This window comes from Heterodontus francisci, chromosome X (assembly GCF_036365525.1).
Source record: "Heterodontus francisci isolate sHetFra1 chromosome X, sHetFra1.hap1, whole genome shotgun sequence".
Classification (NCBI taxonomy): Eukaryota; Metazoa; Chordata; class Chondrichthyes; order Heterodontiformes; family Heterodontidae; genus Heterodontus; species Heterodontus francisci.
This window is the reverse complement of record NC_090421.1, coordinates 6,034,820-6,058,291: the sequence shown is the minus strand read 5'-3', so window position 1 is coordinate 6,058,291 and position 23,472 is coordinate 6,034,820. Positions and strand designations below refer to the sequence as shown.

Here is a 23,472-nt window from a genome sequence, read left to right as displayed (position 1 = left end):
AAGTCTCATGTATTTCTAGTGATAGTCACTGTATTATGCAAAACATATGAGCTCTTTCCATGTATTTAACTGTAAAAACAGTAACTTAAGTCTATTCAATGGGTTGGCAATCTAAGTCACTGCTTTTGTTAAGAATCATACTGTTTCCAGTAGCTTGACATTTTCAATACTGCGTAGGATTTGAAGCTAAAGGGCATTATGTGGTCAGTCCTGTAAAGTAATAACAATTTTTCCCAGCAACAGATCACGATAACAGATGGTACATTACAAAAGGTGTAAATGGTCCCAAGTTTTTCCAGCACCAGTTAATCTCTAGATAGATTTACAAACCCTAACAAAAGGCTCAGAATAAATTTAATGCGTCCATGAACACATAGTTTTCAAAATACTGTCGGACAATGATGTAGCAGGCATATTAACCAAGATCTGTAAACATTTAGGAAAATAATACTGATATCCAAACATGGATAAAAATAGATTAATTTCAAAAAATGCAAAGGGATCAGTATATTATATATTCCACCCCTCCCTCTCCTTCACATGGTCCATCTTCGACCCTTTCCTTCCTCGACTTGTCTATCGCCATTTTTGGGGACAGGCTGTCGACTGATATGCACTAAAGCCTGCTACAGCTACCTTGATTACACTCCCTCCCACCTCATTTCCTGTAAGGGCTCTATTCCATTCTCCCAGATTCTCCGTCGCATCTGTGCTGATGATACCATCTTCAACACCACGGTTCCAATATGTCTTCCTTTTGCCTCAACCGAAGAATCCCCCCACCACTGTGGTTGACAGGACCGTATCTGTTCCATTTCCCGCAGTTCTGGTCTCACCCCTTCCCCTCCCTCCCAGAACCATGATAGGGTTCCCCTTGTCCTCATCTTCCACCCCACCAGCCTCCATATTCAATTGATCATCTTCCGCCATTTCCAGCGTGATGCCATCACCAAACAGATTTTCCCTTCCCCTCCCATTCCGAAGGAACCGTTCCCTTCACGTCAACCTTGTCCACTCCTCAGTCACTCCCAATAGCCCCTCCCCCTTCCCACAGCATCTTTCCATGCAAGCAAAGGAGATGCAACACCCGCCCTTTCACCTCCTCCCTTCCCACCATCCAGGACCCCAAACACTCCTTCCAGTGAAAGTGATTTACCTTGTACTTTTTACAATTTAGTATACTGTATTCACTGCGTATGATGTGGTTTCCTCTACATTGGGGAGACCAAACGCAGATTGGGTGACCGCTTTGTGGAACAGTCCGCAAGTTCAGTCCGCAAGCATGATCCTGAGTTTCTGGTCGCCTGTCATTTTAATTTTCCACCCTACTCTCATTTTTATCTCTCTGTCCTCAGCCTCCTACACTGTTCCAATGAAGCTCAACGTAAAATCAAGAAACAGCACCTCATCTTTCAATTAGGCACTTTACAGCCTGCCAGACTCCATACTGAGTTCAACAATTTCAGGTCATAGCCACTGCTCCCATTTTTCCAGACAGTAGTTGTTGCTGCTGATTCTACTATTCCCATTCACACCTCCTTTAGACATATATTTTGTTCCTTTACCATCTCCTTTGGCCTTGCACCATCATCCCTTTGTCATTTAAATCTCTCCTGCCTTCCACCCTATCACAGACCTTCCCTTTGTTCTTTCCTCCCCTACCCCTTTCCCTGCCTCTGAACTTGCTTAAAACCTACACATGAACTAGGAGCAGGAGTACGCTATTCAGCCCCTCGAGCCTGCTCCGCCATTCTATAAGATCATGGCTGATCTGTTTGTGGACTCAACTCCACCTGTGTGCCTACCCGGATATCCTTTGACTCCCTTGTTTGTCAAGAATCTGTCGAGCTCTGCCTTAAAAACATTTAATGACCCTGCCTCCACCGCACCCCTCCGGGGAAGAGAGTTCCACAGACTCAAGACCCTCTGAAAGAAATTACTTCTCATCTCTGTCTTAAATGGGAGACACCCCAAATTTAGTCTCTCCCATAATGGGAAACATCCTTTCAACATCCACCCAGAGCGCCAGGACCACTCAGCTCCCGGCCTCATTACAGCCTTGGTCCAAACATGGACAAAAGAACTGAACTCCAGAGGTGAGGTGAGAGTGACCGCCCTTGACATCAAGGCAGCATTTGACAAAGTATTACATCAAGGAGCCCGAGCGAAACTGGAGTCAATGGGAATCAGGAGGAAAACCCTCCGCTGGCTGGAGTCATAACTAGTGCAAAGAAAGATGGTTGTGGTTGTTGGAGGTCAATCACCTCAGTCCCAGGACATCACTGCAGGAGTTCCTCAGGGCAGTGTCCTAGGCCCAACCATCTTTAGCTGCTTCATCAATGACCTTCCCTCCATCATAAGGTCAGAAGTGAGGATGTTCGCTGACTGCACAATTTTCAGCACCATTCACGACACCTCAGATATTGAAACAGCCCGTATCCAGATGCAGCAAGACCTGGACAACATTCAGGCTTGGGCTGATAAATGGCAAGTAACGCTCGCGCCACACAAGTGGCAGGCAATGACCATCTCCAACAAGAGAGAATCTAACCATCTCCATTCAATGGCATTACCATCGCTAAATCCCCCACTATCCACATCCTGGGGGTCACCATTGACCAGAAACTGAACTGGACCAGCCATATAAATACCATGGCTACAACAGCAGGTCAGAGGCTAGGAAACCCATGGCGAGTAACTCACCTCCTGTTTCCACAATGCCTGTCCACCATCTACAAGGCACAAGTCAGGAGTGTGATGAAATACTCTCCACTTGCCTGAAAGGGTGCAGCTCCAACAACATTCAAGAAGCTCGACACCATCCAGGACAGAGCAACCCATCCACCACCTTCAACATTCAGTCCTGCCACCACCAACGCACAGTGGCAGCAGTGTGTGCCATATACAAGATGCACTGCAACAACTCACCAAAGCTACTTCATCAACACCTTCCAAAGCCGTGACCTCTACCACCTAGAACGACAAGGGCAGCAGATGCATGCGAACACCACCACCTGCAAGTTCCCCTCCAAGCCACACACCATCCTGACTTGGAACTATATTGCCGTTCTTTCACTGTCGCTGGGTCAAAATCCTGGAACTCCCTTCCTAACAGCACAGTTGGTGTACCTACAGCCCAAGGACTGCAGCAGTTCAAGAAGGCAGCTCATCACCACATCTCAAGGTCAATTAGGGATGGGCAATAAATGCTGCTGCCAGCGACGCCCACATTCCCCGAACAAGTAAAAAAGAAGTGCCCTCAGGATCTTATATATTTCAATAAGATCACCTCTCATCCTTCTAAACTCCAATGAATACAGACCCAACTTGTCCAACCTTTCCTCATCAGATAACCCTCTCATCCCAGGAATCAGTCGAGTGAACCTTCTCTGAACTGCTTCCAATGCAATTATATCCTTTCTTAAGTAAGGAGACCAAAACTGTACACAATAATCTAGATGTGGTCTCACCAATGTCCTGTACAACTGCAGCAAAACATCTCTACTTTTATATTCCAATCCCCTTGCAATAAATGACAAAATTGCATTTGCCTTCTTAATCTCTTGCTGTATCTGCATACTAACTTTTTTTTGTGTTTTGTGTACTAGGACACCCAGATCCCTCTGCATTTCAGTTCTGCAATCTCTCTCCATTTAAATATGTTGCCTTTCTATTTTTCCTGCCAAAGTGGACAAGTTCACACTTTCCCACATTATACTCCATCTGCCAAATCTTTGCCCACTCACTTAACCTATCTATATCCCTTTGCAGACTCCTTATGTCCTCTTCACAACTTACTCTCCTACCTATCTTTGTGTCATCAGCAAATTTAGCAACCATACATTCTGTCCCTTCATCCAAGTCATTTATATAGATTGTAAATAATTGAGACCCAGCACTGATCCCTGTGGATTAGTTACAGCTTGCCAACCTGAAAACGACCCATTTATGCCTACTCTCTGTTTCCTGTTAGCTAACCAATCCTTTATCCATGCTAATATGTTACCCCCTACACCATGAGCTCTTATTTTGTTTAATAACCTTGGATGTGGCACCTTGTCAAATGTCTTCTGGGAATCCAAGTACACCACATCCACAGGTTCCCCTTTATCCACGTTGCTTGTTACTTCCTCAAAAGAACTCGAATAAATTAGTCAAACACTATTTCCCTTTCACAAAACCATGTTGACTCTGCCTGACTGCACTGAGCTTTTCTAAATGACCGGCTATAACCTCCTTAATAATAGATTCCAGCATTTTCCCTATGACAGATGTTAAGCTAACTGGTCTGTAATTACTTGCTTTCTGTTTCCCTCCTTTCTTGAACAGCAGAGTTACATTTGCTTTTTTCCAATCTGATGGGACCTTTCCAAACTCTAGGGAGTTTTAGAAAATTAAAACCAATGCATCCACTATCTCAGTAGCCACTTCTTTTAAGACCCTAGCACGAAGTCTATCAGAACCTGGGGATTGGTCAGCTTTTAGTTTTAATAATTTTCTCAGTACCCTTTCCCTGGTGATGGTAACTGTGTCAAGTTCCTCCCTCCCTTTCAACTCTTGATTCACAATTATTTCTGGGATGTTATTTCCATCCTCTACAGTGAAGACAGATGCAAAATATCTGTTCAATTGCTCTGCCATTTCCTTATTTTCCATTATTAACTCCCCAGACTCACTCTCTCGAGGACCAACATTCACTTTACTTACTCTTTTCCTTTTTAAATACCTGTAGAAACTCTTACTATTCGTTTTTATATTTCTAGCTAGCTTTCTCTCGTACTCTAATTTCTTTCTCATTATTCTTTGAGTCATTCTTTGCTGTTTTTTTATATTCTGTCCAATCTTCTGACCTGCCACTACTCTTCACTGAATTGTACTTTTTTTCTTTCCATTTGATACTATCTTTAACTTCCTTAGTTAGCCACAGATGGTGTGTCCTTCCCCTAGTCTTTCTTTCTCACTGGAATGTATATTTGCTGAGTGTTATGAAATATCTCCTTGAATGTCTGCCACTGCATCTCTACTGACCTATTCCTTAACCTAATTTCCCAGTTTACTTCAGCCAGCTCTGTCTTCAAACCCACATAATTACCCTTATTTAAGTTTAAAACACTGGTCTTAGATCCACTCTTCTCACCCTCAAATTGAATGCGAAATTCAATCACGCTGTGATCACTGCTACCTAGGGCGCCTTTACTATGAGGTAATTAATTAATCCTGTCTCGGTACACATGATCAGATCTAGAGTAACTTGCTACATCTCTAACTTTTCCCAGTTCTTATGAAAGATCATTGACCTGAAATGTTAACTCTGTTTCTCTCTCCACAGATGCTGCCTGACCTGCTGAGTATTTCCAGTATTTTCTCTTTATGTTTCAGCTTTCCAGCAACCACAGTATTTTGCTTTTGGATCAGTATATTAGGTTGGATACCTAATGACTTAGAATGAATCCAACAAGCATATAACCAAGGATTTCATTTTACATTCCCACCATCACCGCTCCTGAAGAGTCATGCAGCATTCCTGCAGCTTGTTCAAACAACCAGTCTTCATATCGGATGTCACAGGGTATCTGATAATGTTGGCGGTTTAGTGGGGGAAAGCAGCACAGCCACGCACAATTCTGTCCTTACCTGCTATCGAGAGATACGTACTTGTCAGCAGAGGTTACTAGATAACTATCAGGAATGAGAACCCAGGAACACAGAGGCAAACTGTAGCATTCCCACTGTTACGGCTGAAATCTGTTCACTCTGCATTGACCAAAAATGGAATTTGGAATCGTTCAGGTGTGTTTAGCTTAGTACCTTACCCTATGAGCCAATGGGGTGGCCACATTTTTAGGTTCTTGTTTTTTTTCCTGAGGGAATCTAGCCCCTCTATTTTCTAAACAGCCCACCTACCAGCTGCCAGTTGCAGCCAGGAGGCTGATATGTTCCCAGGCCTCTACTAACGCCACTAGAAGATGCAGAAGTATAGCTATGTCTGAAGTCTCCACTAAATGGAAATATTGTCCAGGAGAGGGTGATAATTGGATTTAAATCACATCCCTGAACGAGGGCGCATGCCTCCCCATTCACTGTTTCTGTAGTGTTATTTTTAACACCACTGGTGTGAATTAACATTTTCCTCAGCAGTAAAATTAACAGAAATATCGAATAAGAAAGTTTGTGATTGGTGTCTGAACTCCATACAGATCCAAAGCATTACTTTTATGCACTCTGATTAGTTGAAAACAATCGTCAAGTGTCACATTTGTGCATTCTCACTAGTTGTCTGATTTAAGGAAACCAGCACTACCTATAGGAAATCAAACCAATTAAAAATCATAAAGTTCACCAAGGCCAACCAATTGCATTTTTCCCGATATAAATTAAACAATAAAATAAGAATTTCTTTCTTACATACTATTTTTTGACATTATCTACCAATGAAACTGTTGTTGGGGGCGGGGGGGCATGGGGGTAGAAAGTACAACCAGTTTTTAGCCACTACATCAGTTCTTCTTCCCCTCCCCATCAGTTAATCTTTCATTCTGGGCCATTTACTAACTGCCATCATCCTGGATTTAATTAATAAGACTTGTAGTTGGACCACCAGGATATCAAAGGACAATAATACAATTAGTGAAGAAAAGTAATGTGTAATTTGATGCAGTCAGGCTGTAAATTGAAAGTGCTGCACTGAATTTCTCTATTACTTAGCTGGACCAGCCATATAAATACTGTGGTTACAAGAGCAGATCAGAGGCTGGGAATTCTGTGGCAAGTAACTCACCTCCTGACTCCCCAAAACCTGTTCATCATTTACAAGGCACAAGTCAGGAGTGTGATGGAATACTCTCCAGTGCAGCTCCAACACTCAGGAAGCTTGATACCATCCAAGACAAAGCAGCCTGCTTGATCAGCACTCCATCCACCACCTTCAACATTCATTCCCTTCACCACCGATGCACATTGGCAGCAGTGTGTACCATCTACAAGATGCACTTCAGCAACTTGCCAAGGCTCCTTCAACAGCACCTTCCAAACCCATGACCTCTACCACTTCACAAGAGCAGCAGATGCATTGGAACACCACCACCTGCAAGTTCCCCTCCAAGTCGTATATCATCCTTCAGGGTCGCTAGATCAAAACACTGGAACTCCCTTCCTAGCAGCAGTGTGGGTGTACCCACACCACATGGACTGCAGCAGTTCAAGAAGGCAGCTCACCACCACCTTCTCAAGGGCAATTAGGGATGGACAACAAATGCCGGCCTTGCCAGCAATGCTCACATCCCATAAATTAAAAAAAAGACACTTCAGAAAAACACGTAGATTTGAAACAAGAAGTACCTTTAAGAATTGATTCAACATGTCCTCTTTCTTTTTTTGCATCTCTTCCTCCTCCAGCATTTTCTGCTGCATGTACAGCAGCTGCTCCTCCTCGGTCATTTTGGCCAATTTTTTAGTCTCTTTCTTAGGCATGGTGATTCAATCTGTCGACTCCTAAAGAGATTGGCATGCAAACAACATAAAAAATGCATGTGACCACCCATATAAGGCTCTCCGTCAGAATGCATTCTATTATAAATAAGGGTATTGGACCCTGACATCTGACACTTTAGAACAAGCAACAAAAAAAGCTTGCTTCCAAGGACCATTTTATAACATTGGTGATTTTGATTATAATAATCTATAATATATTACATGTTTTGTGTATCATTGTAACATGTACCTATAATGGCTATTTTGGTCACACCTAAACTATCCTGATTTATACTTACTTTTGATTGAGCCCTCCCAGCTCTGGTCTTCACAGCAGGTAATGCTGTGGCACTGTGCTCCCTACTGGAGATCTGCTCAACCTCAAGCTTGTCCTGGTTTCTTTAACAACACACCACCTAAAGCCCTGTAGCCAAGGCCCTGACTCAATCCCATCCCAAGAAATAATTGAGGATTCCCCAGCTTCCCTGTCCTAATAAACTGTCTTACTACCAGGAGCAATGCCATGGGAGATATATCAGTGGATAAATAAATAGTCTGACAACATGTCTGAGAGAGAGAAATGTGTATGTTCATATTAGTTGCTTGAAGTGGCACAGTCTCTTTCATAGATTGATAGCACAGACAAACAAACTGGTCATTGCTGTTAGTGGGACCTTGCTGCGAGCAAAATAGCTTTTTAAAAACATTTGCTCTTGGAATGTGGGCAACACTGAAAAGGCAATATTTATTGCACAGCCCGAATAGTCTTGAGAGCATTAAAACTCAACCATGTAGTGTGGGACTGCAGTCATGTATAGGCCAGACTGGGTAGGAATGGCAGTTTCCCTTCCCTGAAGGATATTTGTGAACCAGTTGGGTTTTTACAGCAATCCAGCAGCTTTTGTGGTTGTTTTCCATGTGCCAGCTCGCAAATGACCAGATTTATAGCGTTTGATTTCCATGAACTCAGGACCTCGGTTATTAGTGCAACACCATAAACACTACACTGCTGGATCTACTCTCTTGTTCCCCTACACAATAAGTCATTTTTTGTTTTGGGAAATATTTAAGGAGGTCCAGGTAAATGCAAGCCTTTTTTGTTTCTTTTATCATGGCAAGTTAAAAGGAGACAATACCTCCGCTAACCACCTTTTGCCAAATTGATATGGCCAGATATTATATTGGAAGATTGGTAGAATTCTGGCTGCAGCCTATCTTTTGATATGATGGACCCAATTTTAACCCATTCAAAACCCATCCACTTGCAGAGAGTTAAAATCAGGCCCAATATATCAAAGAGGAGGAGGGTGTAAAGTGCAGCTAAACCCTGAAATCTGCAGTAGGGTAGGAGCACCACAGAAACCATCAAGGGAACCTCCTATTGGTCCACGGAAGACAAGACAGGAAATAAGGAGGAGGGGTTCTCCAATATAAAACTTGCCCTTCTGGTGTCAGGTGTACATTTTTCTGGACTTGCCCCCCACCCCATGCAAAGCTGGGTGACTATCCTCATCCTAACAATGCCTCAGCTGCCCACATTTGCTCCACTGCAGAGACTGGAGCACAAAAATCGAGGTTAGCACTACCAGCACAATACTGAAGAAAAACAGACTTGCATTTCAATAGCACCTTTCACACCCTCAGGACAGCTCAAAGTGCTTTACGGCCAGCAAAGTACTTTTGAAGCGTAGTCATGGTTATAATGCAAGAAAGTGGAGGCAGATAGACACGTGGCAGTATAGTATCATAGCTATTACAGAAACATGGCTTAAGGAGGGACAGGAATGCCAGCTCAACATTCCTGGTTACAGGGTTTTCAGACACGATAGGGAGGGGGATAAGAAAGGAGGGGGAGTGGCAATTTTGGTCAAGGAAATTATTACAGCTGTGAGGAAGGATGATATGTTGGAAGGTTCATCAAATGAGGCCATATGGATTGAGCTAAGGAACAAAAAAGGGGCAATCACACTGCTGGGAGTGTACTATAGACCCCCAAACAGTCAGAGGGAGATAGAAGAGCAGATATGTAGGCAAATCTCTGAGAAGTGCAAGAACAATAGGGCAGTAATAGTAAGGGATTTTAACTACCCCAATATTAACTGGGATAGTTTTAGTGTGAAAGGAATTGAGGGAGCAGAATTCTTGAGGTGCATTCAGGAGAACTTTTTTGCCCAATATGTAGCAAGTCCAACAAGAGGGCGCAGTTTTAGACTTAGTTTTAGGAAATGAAGATGGGCAGGTGGAACAGGTGGCAGTAGGAGAGCATTTTGGTGGTAGTGATCATAATTCAGTCAGTTTTAACATAATTATGGAAAAGGACAGAGATAGAATAGGAGTTAGAGTTCTCAATTGGGGCAAGGCCAATTTTACTAAACTGAGGAGTGATTTTGTGAAAGTGGACTGGAAACAGCTACTTGAAGGTAAATCAGTGTCAGAACAGTGGGAGGCATTCAAAGGGGAGATTCAAGGGGTTCAGGGTAAACATGTTCCCGCATAGAAAAAGGGTGAAGCGGCCAAATCTAGAGCCCCATGGATGTCAAGTACAGGGTAAGATAGGGCAGAAAAGGAAAGCTTATGTCCAACACCGACAACTCAATACTACAGAAAGCTGAGAGGAGTATAGAAAGTAGAGGGGTGAAATCAGAAAGGAAATTAGGAAAGCAAAGAGAAGACATGAAAGAATATTGGCAAGCAAAATCAAGGTGAACCAAAGATATTTTATCAATACATTAAGAGTAAGAGGATAACTAAGGAGAGAGTAGGGCCCATAAAAGACCAAAAAGGTAACCTATGTGTAGGGGCGGAAGATATTGGTATGGTTCTTAATGAATACTTTGCATCTGTCTTCATAAAAGAGGTGGACAATGCAGATATTGTAGTTGAGGAAGAGTGTAAAGTATTAGATGTGATAAACATAGGAAGAGAGGAAGTATTAATAGGATTAGCATCCTTGCAAGTTGATAAATCACCAGGACCAGATGAAATGTATCGTAGGCTGTTAAAAGATGCAAGAGAGGAAATAGCAGAGTGTCTGACCATCATTTTCCACTCCTCATTGGATACAGGTGTGGTGCTGGAGGATTGGAGAATTGCTAACGTTGTACCTCTGTTTAAAAAGGAGTGAAGGATAGACCGAATAATTACAGACCAGTCAGTCTAACTTCAGTAGTGGGCAAATTATTGGAATCTATTCTGAGAGACAGGATAAACTGTCACTTGGAAAAGCACAAGTTAATCAAGGACAGTCAGCATGGATTTGTTATGGGAAGATTTTGTTTGACCAACTTGATCGAATTTTTTGAAGCAGTAATAAGGAAGATAGATGAGGGTAGTGCAGTTAATGCAGTCTACATGGATTTTAGCAAGGCTTTTGACAAGGTCCCACATGGCAGACTGGTTTAAAAAAACAAAATCCCATGGGATCCAGGGAAATGCAGCAAGATGGATACAAAATTGGCTTGGTGGCAGGAAACAAAGGGGAAATGTTGACAGGTGTTTTAGCGACTGGAGGGCTGTTTCCAGTGGTGTTCCCTAAGGCTCAGTACTGGGTCCCCTGCTTTTTGTGGTATATATTAACAATCTGGATGTAAATGTAGGGGGCATGATCAAGAAGTTTGCAGAAGACACAAAGATTGACCATGTGGTAGATAGCGAGGAGGACAGCTGTAGGAAGATATTGATGGTCTGGTCTGATGGGCAGAAAAGTGGCAAATGGAATTCAACTTGGAGAAGTGTGAAGTGATGCATATGGGGAAGTCAAACAGGGCAAAGGAATACACAATTAATGGGAAAATACTGAGAAGTGTAGAGGAAGTAAGGGACTTTGGAATGAATGTCCACAGATCCCTGAAGGTAGCAGGACAGGCATATGGAATCCTTTCCTTTATTAGCCGAGGTATAGAATATAAGAGCAGGGAGGTAATGTTGGAACTGTATAACTCATTGGTTAGGCCACAACTTGAGTACTGTGTGCAGTTCTGATCACCTCATTACAGAAAGGATGTAATTGTACTTGAGAGGGTACAGAGATTTACGAGGATGTTGCCAGGACTGGAAAAAATGCAGCGAGAAGGAAAGATTGAATAGGCTGGGGTTGTTCTCCTTGGAACAGAGAAGGCTGAGGGGAGATCTCATTGATATGTACAAAATTTTGAGGGGCCTGGATAAAGTGGAGGTGAAGGGCCTATTCACCTTAGCAGAGAGGTCAGTGACGAGGGGGGGTATAGATTTAAAGTGATTGGTAGAAAAATTAGAGGGGAGATGAGGAAAAACTTTTTCACCCAGAGGGTGGTGATGGTCTGGAGCTCACTGCCTGAAAGTGTAGTTGAGGCAGAGACTCTCAACTCATTCAAAAGGAGTCTGGATATGCACCTCAAATGCCATAAGGTGCAGGGCTACGGACCAAATGCTGGAAGGTGGGATTAAAATAGGTGGATCGTTTTTTGGCCGGCACAGACACAATGGGCCAAGTGGCCTCTTTCTGTGGCCTTAAACTTTCTATGATTCTATGAGTGCTGCACTGTCAGAGGTGCCATTTTTCAATTGAAACTTTAAACTGAGGCCCTGTTTGCCCTCTCAAGTGGACGTAAAAGATCCCACAGCCAATGTTCCCTGTAAGCAGCGCAGCCAACCTGAAAGTCCCCGTGCAGGCCTCGCACAAGTCAGCCCATATAGGTTGCCACACAAAAAATTTAAAGGGGCTGCGCGCTTAAATAAATCACCCACACACTTCAAAAAAGTGTGGCACTATTTAGAAGAGCAGGGCAGTTCTTCCTGATGTCTTGGGCAAATATTTATCTCAAATCAACATCACAAAAACAGATGATCTGGTCATTATCACACTGCTGTTTGTGGGAGCTTGCTCGGTGCAAACTGGTTGCTGCATTTCCTGCATCACAACACAAAAACTGTAAAGTTCTTCTCAACATCCTGAAGTTGTGAAAGGCGCTACAGGAATGCAATTTTTTAACTTTTTAGCCTGTCCAGGTAATGTAGAAAATCCCAACGACACTATTGGAACATTTATCCCCTTAACCAACATCAAGAATCAGATTAGCTGATCTCATTTGGTGTTTTTTTTTGGGTGGGATCTTGCCGTGCGCAAATTGTGTTTCCCGACAAAACACTTTAAAAGCGCATCATTGACTGTGAACCGCTTTGGGCCGTCCTGAGGATGGGAAAGGCGCTAAGGAAATACACGTCTATCTTTGCTGCGCAGCCACAGGCCGAACTCCGCAGACTTTCTCTCTTCGTTAGCCTGGGAGCTCGGCCCGGAATGTGCGAGCCTCTCACCCCCGCTCTTTCTCCCTGTTCCTCCGATTCGTCCTGCTGAAGCTGCCCCCGACACGGCTCTCTCCTGCTTTCTGCCGGTAACCTAGCAACCACTCGCTCACGGTGCCATAGCAACCGCCAACAAGGAGCCAGGGGCAAGATCAATCCCGCACTGCGCCCTCCTCCTCGTCCAACAGCGCCAGCTTTAGGCCCGGAGGACAATGGTGTTCTAACCCTTTTCAGGGGAATCTTTCACCAGGCCACATGCAAAATTAAAATTAAAAAATGATTTTTACACATAGTCCAATGTATTTAAATCACAAATAAGAGAAAATGCTAGAAATACTCAGCAGGTCAGACAGCATCTGTGGAGAGAGAAGCAGAATTAACTTTTCAAAGCTCATTGACCTGAAACTCTGTGCAAAATCAATGTCCAACTTTGATTATTAAAGCAAATCAAGAGTGAGAAACTGTCAGTCAAATGCAAATCACAGACTGGAAGGTATCTCGGGTGAGTCATCAAAATATTTTTTTTTAATTACATTTAGGATTAAGGACAGAGCAGCAAATAATTTTGCATTGTATGCCTGGGCAAAATATTTGGCAAAATCGTGTGAAATAATAGTGCCAGGAATGGCAGAGCTCCAAACTAAACTAAACCAAACATTAAAGCACAGTTATAAAATGAGAAATACAATTTTTAAAAAAGGGCGGCGCAGTGGTTAGCACCGCAGCCTCACAGCTCCAGCGACCGGGGTTCAATTCTGGGTACTGCCTGTGTGGAGTTTGCAAGTTCTCCCTGTGTCTGCGTGGGTTTCCTCCGGGTGCTCCTGTTTCCTCCCACATGCCAAAGACTTGAGGGTTGATAGGTAAATTGGCCATTATAAATTGCCCCTAGTATAGGTAGGTGGTAGGGGAATATAGGGACAGGTGGGGATGTGGTAGGAATATGGGATTAGTGTACGATTAGTATAAATGGGTGGTTGATGGTCGGCACAGACTCGGTGGGCCGAAGGGCCTGTTTCAGTGCTGTATCTCTAAACATAAACTAAACTAAGCTGGCAACCTTGAGAAAATGTTCACAGCGTGGAAAACTAGCAAATGTTGTCTTAACAACTTCAAAACAAAAATTACTGCCCTGATAAAAACCGATAATGCCAAAAGCAACTGGAATATAGGCCTATGACTTATGACTGCTTTATGGTGATGGAATGAATTAAATTCTGTTTTCATTAAATATGATTTCAGTGTTTGAGTATTGTGTGTGCCACAATTGGCCTGTTTTTCTGTGAAAAATACCTTTACCTATAAGTCAAAACAAGTAACTACACTGAGACTGCAGTGTCATGAGCTTGTCATAACTCAAACTGCAAGTCGACCCAGTGGCCGAGGAACTTGTCCATCAGTGCCCGTTATTCAGGCGCGAAATGGCCTCCTATGCACCCAATATGGCTTCCAGGAAGGGTGCACATTTCCAATTGGAAGTGAGAGGCGGGGGAATGGCATTAGGTAAATTACTCATTCGGAGAGCCAGTGCAGACACGATGGGCCGAATTGCCTCCTTCTGTGCTGTTACAATTCTGTGTGGCGCCTACCATATTGGATAAGGTGGTTGAGCTGACCTCAGAAGTACGCACCGGAAACATTCAAAGGTGGAAATAATTTATTTAAATTAGAGTCCTGTGCTTCCTGCAAGACCCATTCGTGATCTTCAAACACTTCACTCACCACCTGCTGAACTCGCACAGCACAATGTGGCAGGAAGGGCCCCGTACATAACCTGAACATAGAGCAGGTTTGTCCACCGATCGCTCCCTCCCAGCCTGAGGCCCAATCTCCCTCCACTGCACAGCTTCCCAACCCCAGCCATGACAACGCAAAGAACCACTGCTACCAAAGAGATTCCTCTGTAGTTTTCAGGATCACTAGGATGCCCCCTACCTGTGGTTAGAAACCACCACTATTAGAGCTGCTGGATATAACTTCAATTGCTATCCATTGGAGCCCTATAATTCTCCCAATGCTTTAGTCAGTAAATATATCCCCTTGGGTAATTCTTTTGCCTTTCTTTCCAAACTTGCCTATCTAAACTGCTTCAGATGCTGCCAATACAACAGGTTCTGAGATATATCTTCCAGTCCTCAGAGGGCAACATCTGAGGCTGCTCTTCACAACAAGAATCTGATTAGGTGCTTGAGTGTTATAAAACTGTCTTCATTCTGACACGGTGCACAATGTAACATTGCACAAGTCAGAGATTAAATTACTCATCAATCATGTTTGCTTTTTTGATGGGAGGTTTGATGCACTGTTGGACACCAGTACTCAGTGGAATTGATTTGTTCTGGGAACTATTCCGCACTTATTTTTTCTGTTTACAGATTTTCTTTTTGTTCAAGATGAGGTGGAATAATTTACAGGACAAAGTTATATTAAAATGAAGAATCCCAATGGAAAAAAGACTTGCATTTATATAGCACCTTTCGTGACCACTGGATGTCTCAAAGCACTTTACAGCTCATGAAGTGATTTTTGAAGTGCAGTCACTGTTGTAATGCAGGAAACTCGGCAGCCAATTTGCACAGCAAGATCCCAAAAACAGCGATGTGGTTCTGACCAGATAATCTGTTTTTGTGATGTTGATTGAGAGATAAATATTGGGTGGGACACTGGGGAGAACTGCCCCGCTCCTCTTTAAAATAGTGCCATGGGAGCTTTTACAGCCACATGAGACAGCAGAGGAAGACTTGCTTTCACATCTCATCCAACAGTACCTCTGACAGTGCAGCACTCTCTCAGTACTGCACTGGAGTATCAGCCCTGACTTTTCAGATGAGGTCTCTAGAGTGGGATTTGAACCTACAACCTTTGGACTCAGAGGTAAAAGTGCTACCCACTGCACCACAGAGCAAATGCATTGTCTGATAGGGTATTAGGCTATACAGATCAAATTCAATAACTAGCCTGTGTAGAATTTACCTGATCTCAGTTGGGCAGGGGGTGGGGATGCTACAAATGCACTCAGCATTCCTGGGCTAGGGAAAGGTTAAGCGAACCACAGTTTCCAGTCTGGATCGCTCTTAGTTATTGGAATTCCTTGTGCATGGTGTCAGGTGAGGACAAGGTTGGGCTTGAATGTAATGATCCCTGGAGTTGACTAATCCGCCAACATTCATACATGCCTGTTTTGCCAGGATGCTGGCACCACTCACAGCACCATTACCAACACATTATTCTCCTTCAGGTAGCAGCAACTTGCATGTACATAGCACTTTTCACATAGCACAACGTCCCAAGACACTGCACAAATGAAATTTGACATCAGGCCGCATAATGCGACATTAGGACAGGTGATCAAAAGTTTGGTCAACGAGGTAGGTTTTAACGAGTGTCTTAAAAGAGGAAAAAGAGGTTTAGGGAGGGAATTCCAGAGCTTGGGGCCCAGGCGGCTGAAGGCACGGCTGCTAATGGTGGAGCGATAGAAATCGGGGGATGGTCAGGAGGCCAAAATTGGAGGAGCGCAGAGATCTTGGAGGGTTCTGGGTTTGGTGGAGGTTACAGGGATAGGGAGGGGGTGGGGGGGGAGCATGGAGGGATTTGTAAACAAGGATGAGAATTTTAAAATCAAGACATTGCTTGACCGGGAGCCAATGTAGGTCAGCGAGCACAGGGGTGATACGGGAACAGGACTTGGTGCGAGTTAAGACGTGGGCAGCAGAGTTTTGGATGACCTCAAGTTTAAGGAGGGTGGAAGATGGAAAACCAGAGAAATTCTCTGCATTTTCAGGATCACTCGAGTTCCCCTTTTATGTGGAAAGAAAGCATTAGATCTGCTAAACGTAACTTCATTAAAAAAAAAGACCAGGCCAATTGGAGCCCCGCATGGGTCAGTCAGTGAACACATCCCCTAGTTAGGATACAGACAGCAGAGTTTTGGATGAGTTCAACCTATGGAGGGTAGATGATAGGAGGTTGGAAAGAACATTTAATTTTGATTTCCTTTCCAAATTTGCTACTGGAGGTGATCGGCAGTGGGCGCACTGAGATCTTGTCCTACTGGAATGGGTGAGGTGTGCAGGAATTGCCATTGCTGCTTTGGGATAGTGACCGAAGAGGGGCTTGGCAGAGTGGCAACGACTGGGACAAGGAACTATGTTGCAGTAAGGTGGGGGCCAGGGGAAGAGTGTAAGGCTGGGACTGGGACAGGAGGCAAAGGGGTGGCAGAGAGGGACTAGGAGACAGAGAGATAGAGAGCTCAGGATCTATAGCAGCCAATAAGTGGACGCAAAGAGGCAGCTTTAATTTGCATGTATAAATCATAGAAGAATTGTTAAGGGAAAAAAGTCTGAGAGAAGGCAGTTGGGAGTCTCGGGGTCCATTTTATGGCTAAAGGATACAGGAGCCGCTGGTGATCCAAACAGCTGAACCAATGATCCTGGATAGTCAGAATTCTGGGGCGACCTGCTAGTTCCCAGTTGTCAGGATGGGCGAGTCACTTTTTTTTTTCTAACTGCTGCAGGGTTCTAGGACACGAGCTCAGGACTGATCTGGCCGGGATAGAATAGCAGTGGGCCATCAATTTGGATGGGTAGCTGCCACATTCAACGCCTGCCTTTATTTTCTGCAGCATTAACATCCATCTCCACGAAGTCATGTCTGGCCAAAGCGAGCGTGAGTGAGGAAGTTTGAAGGGGAGTTTCTGCTCTTGCACCACAGTTAGCTTAGAGGCACAAGATAATCGAGAGAAATGTGTACATTTTGAATACGAAGCACTTAAAGTAATAATGTATATTAATATTTAGAAGCTGGAAAAAAACACTACTTTTATTCTGGGATCAATTACAATGAATAATTCAGAGTTATGGATAGAAAAGTGCATTAAAAGATTTTGTTGGATTTTTATTATTTACTTTTCAACAGTGGCAGCAGATTAACTTCAGTTGACGCTTTGAGCCTTGGGGACCACTTTGTGAGATTTATTGCGCTAATAACAGACCAAATGAGTCCTGTACTCTATGGAAATGTGACACAGAAGCCCACTCTGTGTCCTCCAACTCAATCAGCACTCCCAGTACACCCATTATCTGTTTTAAATCACTTAATGGCAGTGGGTTTACAGTGGTTTCACCCATTTTAGCATTTAAATCATTCCCCTAAATACTGAAAGAAGCTTTTCTGTATTCATCACACTTTGAGTTTATTACCTTTTCCTCTTGCAGACTTTCCCCTGCGGAGTTCAGAAATTGTTTAAAAAGGCAGGCTTGGAGCAGTTTGCAGATTTAGAGTCCAGTACTGCACCTCTTCCCAGGTCCCAGCATTCGACTGGCCACAACGATGGACGGCAAAGTGCTGTTGCTAGTCTTTTCCTTAGTGCTGGGCGCCATGCAGACAGCCACATGTACCGAACAGGGAGAGTTCGAAGCCGTCTATCAGGCAGATCAGGATCTCAGTGTCCCTGGAAGGATTCTGGCTGCTCTGGTAAGAAATTCTAAATTCAAGTGATTGCAGTCTGCCTTTTTAATTTTGGTAATGCTCCTGTGGGTTGTGATCACAGTCACTTTGCTGCAGGTTTAATCAAGAAATGTATAGTGTCAGCTCCATGATTCTGAAAAACGTTATTTAGTGCAAACAAATGGAATTAGTCACAGTTGCTGGTGCACTGTCCCACAACAGCCCATATTCACCGTCATCTGTGTATTTGTTGTATTGAATATTCCTCCCCTCCCAGTTTATATTTCTTTTTCTCACCACCCTCCACTCACCCCCCCCCAGCCACCTCCTCTACTGAAGGGGTAAATTCCCCAGGTGCCACCTACCCTCTGCTATTCACCCCAAGTCACTTATCTTCATAGGGTAGATGCACCCAACCCTGCATTCCTTTGTGCCCTGCCCAATCAACAGATGATCTGGTCATCACATTGCTGTTTGTGGGATCTTGCTGTGTGTAATTTGGCTACTGTGTTTCCTACATTGCAACAGTGACTACTTCAAAATGTACTTCATTGGCTGTAAAGTGCTTTGGCAGGGTGGGGTCCTAAGGTTGTGAAAGGCGCTATAGAAATGCAAGTCGTTCCCTTTTTTCACCCCCAAAAGGGAGCAGAGGTTGAAAATTGGCCCTGCGCTGTCATAGTTCAACCTCCAACTGACGTTTCCCTCCAGCACGGCTCTCTGCTGGGAACGTGACGATAAGCTATTTGACCATTACAGCTAAGCCCAACCCCGTCCTGTCTGAATGTCCCCACTTTGTAGCAGAGGTCACGGCATAGTAATCAGCAGCAGGCAGCCTGGCTGGTTGTCCTCCTCCAAGCCAAGGGCATCCACGACAAACACTATCGTTTAAGTTGTTGCCCTCGATGTGTTCTAGCACGGTCCTCGAATTGACACTGGGTCCACGTCTCTCAGTGCTGCATTAGACAGTGTATCTATTCCTGAAAACAGGAGATGAGCTTTCCGTTTGGAATCGGTATAGGTGTGGAATCCAATGTCATCTCTCCATGTCCAAAATAAGACAAAAATTAGAATTTTACTACTTGCTTATGTTAGTTATAGTCAACGCATTTCATCTTTCAGTTACACTTCAAAACTGTGTTCCAGTTGTCTACACTACACAATGATCAGGACAAGTGTTAGAAACACACATATACATTACAGGCGTTTGTACGACTAAAAGCACAAGAGTTTCTTTGTCTTAGTGAAGTTTTACAACTCTCGTGTGTCTCATATTATTTAAGTATAACAATGTTCAGGTGTCTCTGTACTGTTTGAGATACATTCCAGATAACATTCTAAGTACAGAGGCAGATTGCAGACGTCTGTCCATGTTGTTCAAAATACAAGGATTGTATTGGTATCTGCAGTTTTGCGGACACACTTCCAATTTCTGCATCTTACTATCTGTCATTAACAAAGCAACATTCAGAGACTTCACAATGGCTGGCAGTTAGTGCGAGCTTCTCACAGATCATAAGAAATAGGAGCAGGAGTAGGCCATTCAGCTCCTCGCGCCTGCTCCGCATTCAATACGATCATGGCTGATCTGATTGTGGTCTTAACTCCACTTTCCTTGACTCCCTTGTAGATCAAAAATCTGCCTAACTCAGCCTTGAATATATTCTATGACCCAGCCTCCACTGGGTCTGGGGTAGAGAATTCCAAAGATTAATGACCCTCTGAGAGAAGAAATTCCTCCTCATCTCCATCTTAAATGGGAGGCCCCTTATTCTGAAACTGTGCCCCCTAGTTCTAGATTCCCCCACGAGGGGAAACATCCTCTCAGCATCTATCCTGTCAAGCCCCATCAGAATCTTATATGTTTCAGTATGATTCATGCCTGACTAGAACTACCCACCAAAAGAAGTGATCAAGGAAATGTACATGTTACAATTTAACATTTAATAATTCCAATCTGCTTGTTCAGTCGGGGCATGTCATGGGAAAATGGTGAGGTTGGTATTCTGGAAGGGATTAATAAGAAGGTGCTTTTTCCACTCTGTATCACAATCCTCTTGAATTCGGAAAAGTCTCCATGTTTAACACAAACAAAGAGAATGTTGTCATTTCAGCCGCGTTCCTGCTCTGCTGTGATTTGTAACTGCTTGAATTTTGACCGTTGACAGGATGGGGAAGGGCACAATGCAGGAAGGCTGGGAAGCGACTACACAATGAGTTCGCTGATGAACTCTATCATGCACGTTCCAGGCAAATTTGGAAGAAGCCCTTCCTTTGTATTCCAACCGCAGAGGTAGGTTTCTTCGAGGTGGGTCCTGGAGCACACTAAACAGCTCTGGGGGTGTGTGGGATGGTCTGATTTTTGACTGCAGATTGTTGTTCTATTTGGGAGAAAGTTGTTCTTTTCAAAGGAGCAAATATCTCATGAACACACTGACAACAAAGCACTGCCTCCATTTTATTTCCAATCCTATCAGAGCCAGCTGGTTGATAGCCTATTTGTGTGACTTTTAAAATTAGCCTCAGGTGGGGCAGGGATGAGAAATAGTCAATTAACCCACTCCTGAGTCTAACACTCACAGCCGGCCCTCATTTTTGCACAGTTACCGGACAGTGCCCAACACCCATGGAACTGCATGATCAATGACTTCAGGAGAGGACCAGAGAGAAAGGTTAGGAGATATGGAGAGCTATTTCACATTCTCTTCCCTTCTCGTGGACCAGAATAGGAAGACCAGGTCAATAAGAGAAGCAGGAAGTCTGGTTGTTGTACTGAAGAAACAAGCCCCAGACTAAGCAACAAAATGGAGAATTCTTCACAGTAGAAAAACTGCTGGTGTGAATGTGTGTTACAAGGTGATAAAAAGGCAGTTTTTATTATATTTAATAAAGGGTTAACCAGGCACTTACACATTGATATAAAAGCAAAATACTGGGGATGCTGGAAATCTGAAATAAAGACAGAAAGTGCTGGAAATACTCAGCAGGTCTGGCAGCTTCTGTGGAGAGAGAAACAGAGTTAACGTTTCAGGTCAGTGACCCTTCATCAGACAACCTGATGAAAGGTCACAGACACAGGTCACAGGTTCACAGCTCCTTTGTATAATGAGAGAGAAGACAAACAAAGTGTCAGACGGACAGAGGAAGGGCAGAACCTGAAATAGGGGCAAAGAGAGGAAATAGACCAGTGGTTGTCAAACTGGGCTCCACAGACCACTAGGCGACCATAGAGACTTTCCGGGTGGGGGGGGGGGGGGGGGGGTCAGAGTCTGCTTACCGAGCGAGGTTAGCCTTACAAGGGGCAACTGGAAGCAGGCTGGGCACGAGCCAAGAGGCAGGAGTGAAGTGCGGCCGCCACACATGTGTACCGCAGAGTGGGCTGGCTGTCTCACATAGGAGGGGAGTGCGCATGAAGAAATGCTGAGAGTGGCACAAAGAAGTATTTGGAAGTAATCTGTAACTGAATACCTGCTTTCTTAAAAGCATTCATAAAACACTTCTTAACATGCAACACTTTCATACTATGAGTATTATATAGTATAATTTAGATGGGGAGGGGTTCCGTGATTACTAAACCATTTGAAAAGGGGCCCTTCAACCCAAAAAAGGTTGAGAACCTCTGAAATAGACAACCAGAAATAGGAATAAAGAGAGAGAAACATGGAAAGCGACAGAGATGGGGCAACAAGCGAGAAAAGCACAGAACTGGAGCTGTGGCATAAATGCAGTGCAAACATCAACAGATAGAGCAGCTGAATCTGCTCTGGTTTCTGTTGAAATATGCAGCGTAACATGCACAAAGTGGTACTCTGAGTTCTCGGAGGAAGCTGCAGCACCTGAATCGAGACGCGACTTTAAAATTCTCATCCTCGTTTTCAAATCCCTCCAGGGCCTCCTATCTGTGTAACCTCCTCCAGCCCTACAACCCTCTGAGATCTCTGTGCTCCTGAACATCTGGCCTCTTGCACATCCCTGATTTTAATCGCTCCACCATTGGCAGCTGGGCCATCAGCTCTGGAATACCCTCCCTACAGCTCTCCGCCTCACTCTCCTCCTTTAAGACTCTCCTTAAAACCTACCTCTTTGACCAAGCTTTTGGTCATCTGTCCTAATATCTCCGTATGTGGCTCAGTGTCAAATTTTGTTTGCTAACGCGCCTGGGTACTGTCTTGGGATGTTTTCCAATGCTATATAATTGCAAGTTTTTGTTATGATGTTAATTAATGCAGTTCAATGGTGGCACCCAGTCTTAGATGACCCTTTGCACCAATCACCTCTACCTACATGCTCTTTACAAAAACCACATTCATTTTTGTTTCCGCCTTCAAATGGCTTTGTTGCAGGTTTGGCCGTGAAGCTCGAGCGTCCTCAGACTATGGCACGGAGGGCCGGATACACTCCCGGGGTTGGGATGTCATCCCGCCTCAGTTCTGGAGCATGTCAGTACCACAGCGTTTCGGAAAGAAGAAATAACGGAACTGAAGGGGAGGCGGGCAACAGTGCTACCCATAAAAACATGCACATCTCCATAGCTAACACTTTTTGTCAAGATCTGCCAACCAAACAAGGCTTCGTGTCACATTGGCCTGCCAAAGCTACATTTAATTTGCAAACAAAATATCAATTCATTCATTTGTGATACTTACAATTGTCTTTACTAATAATTAAAGGTAATATTTAGAAAACCAAAGCCATTTTCCTCATTGTCAGTTTTATTTCGAACTCTGAAAGCTATGCTTTTCTTCAAAGGAGTTGTGTCTTTTCAAAATGGGACTTTATGCCAGAAAACACGTTCTTGTGTTATTAGATTCAGAAACAGGCCTGTACACTCATGATAGGTCATTACAACGCGTCACAGTTTGGGCTTTTAAAACCACAATTTTCTTATTTAAATAATAGGTTGATTAAGTTCATTCAGATCGCAATCAATATTTTTCTTTTCATCAAGATCAGCATAACACAGATCTAATAAATGATGCCTGATTTGGGTACATCGCAAAGTGGTATTCACATACAATCCAATAATTTACAGAAAGTTTCTTTCAGAACTCTCTCCAACCCTTCTCCAGCAGTCTCTTGAAATTAAACGTTCTCATCAACTAAACCAGTATCTTGCTGAGAGCTTCACTTCGCATGAAACACATGAGCCTCACAGAGTTCTGAGACTCTGCAGGCTTCAGAAATCCAATCAAAACTAAGAAATCGCAGCAAAAAGTGCTGCTTTTTAAATTTGCTGAATTACTTTGACGAAGAAAGCCATTTCATTGAATTATAAAGCCAGGT

The 23,472-nt window shown here is 43.7% G+C and overlaps 3 protein-coding genes across 6 annotated transcripts in view; 1 reads left to right on the top strand and 2 right to left on the bottom strand.

Annotated features, from left to right (window-relative positions):
- The window catches only part of ccdc65 (coiled-coil domain containing 65), a 41,454-nt gene extending 28,604 nt beyond the window's left edge, over positions 1-12,850 (bottom strand). For all 3 annotated transcript variants that reach the window (XR_010971260.1, XR_010971261.1, XM_068024749.1), the window contains exons 1-2: positions 12,763-12,850; positions 7,339-7,491 (exon numbers count right to left, since the gene is read on the bottom strand). Coding sequence is in view for 1 of the 3 variants with exons in the window: in XM_068024749.1 (XP_067880850.1) it covers positions 7,339-7,470 (132 nt within the window). In the remaining 2 variants the exon portion in view is untranslated. The remainder of the gene's footprint in view (positions 1-7,338; positions 7,492-12,762) is intronic.
- LOC137358630 (pleckstrin homology domain-containing family A member 3-like) overlaps positions 1-23,472 on the bottom strand; it is a 99,917-nt gene that overhangs the window by 5,915 nt on the left and 70,530 nt on the right. The window lies entirely within an intron of this gene.
- npffl (neuropeptide FF-amide peptide precursor like) lies at positions 12,994-22,808 on the top strand. Of its 2 annotated transcripts, XM_068024574.1 has the most exons (4): positions 12,994-13,252; positions 17,961-18,219; positions 20,358-20,482; positions 22,533-22,808. In XM_068024574.1, the coding sequence occupies exons 2-4, from the start codon at positions 18,076-18,078 to the stop codon at positions 22,660-22,662; spliced, it is 399 nt and encodes a 132-aa protein (XP_067880675.1). In that variant the 5' UTR covers positions 12,994-13,252; positions 17,961-18,075; the 3' UTR covers positions 22,663-22,808. The 2 variants fall into 2 exon arrangements, with proteins under 2 accessions (XP_067880675.1, XP_067880676.1); XM_068024575.1 differs by lacking the exon at positions 17,961-18,219.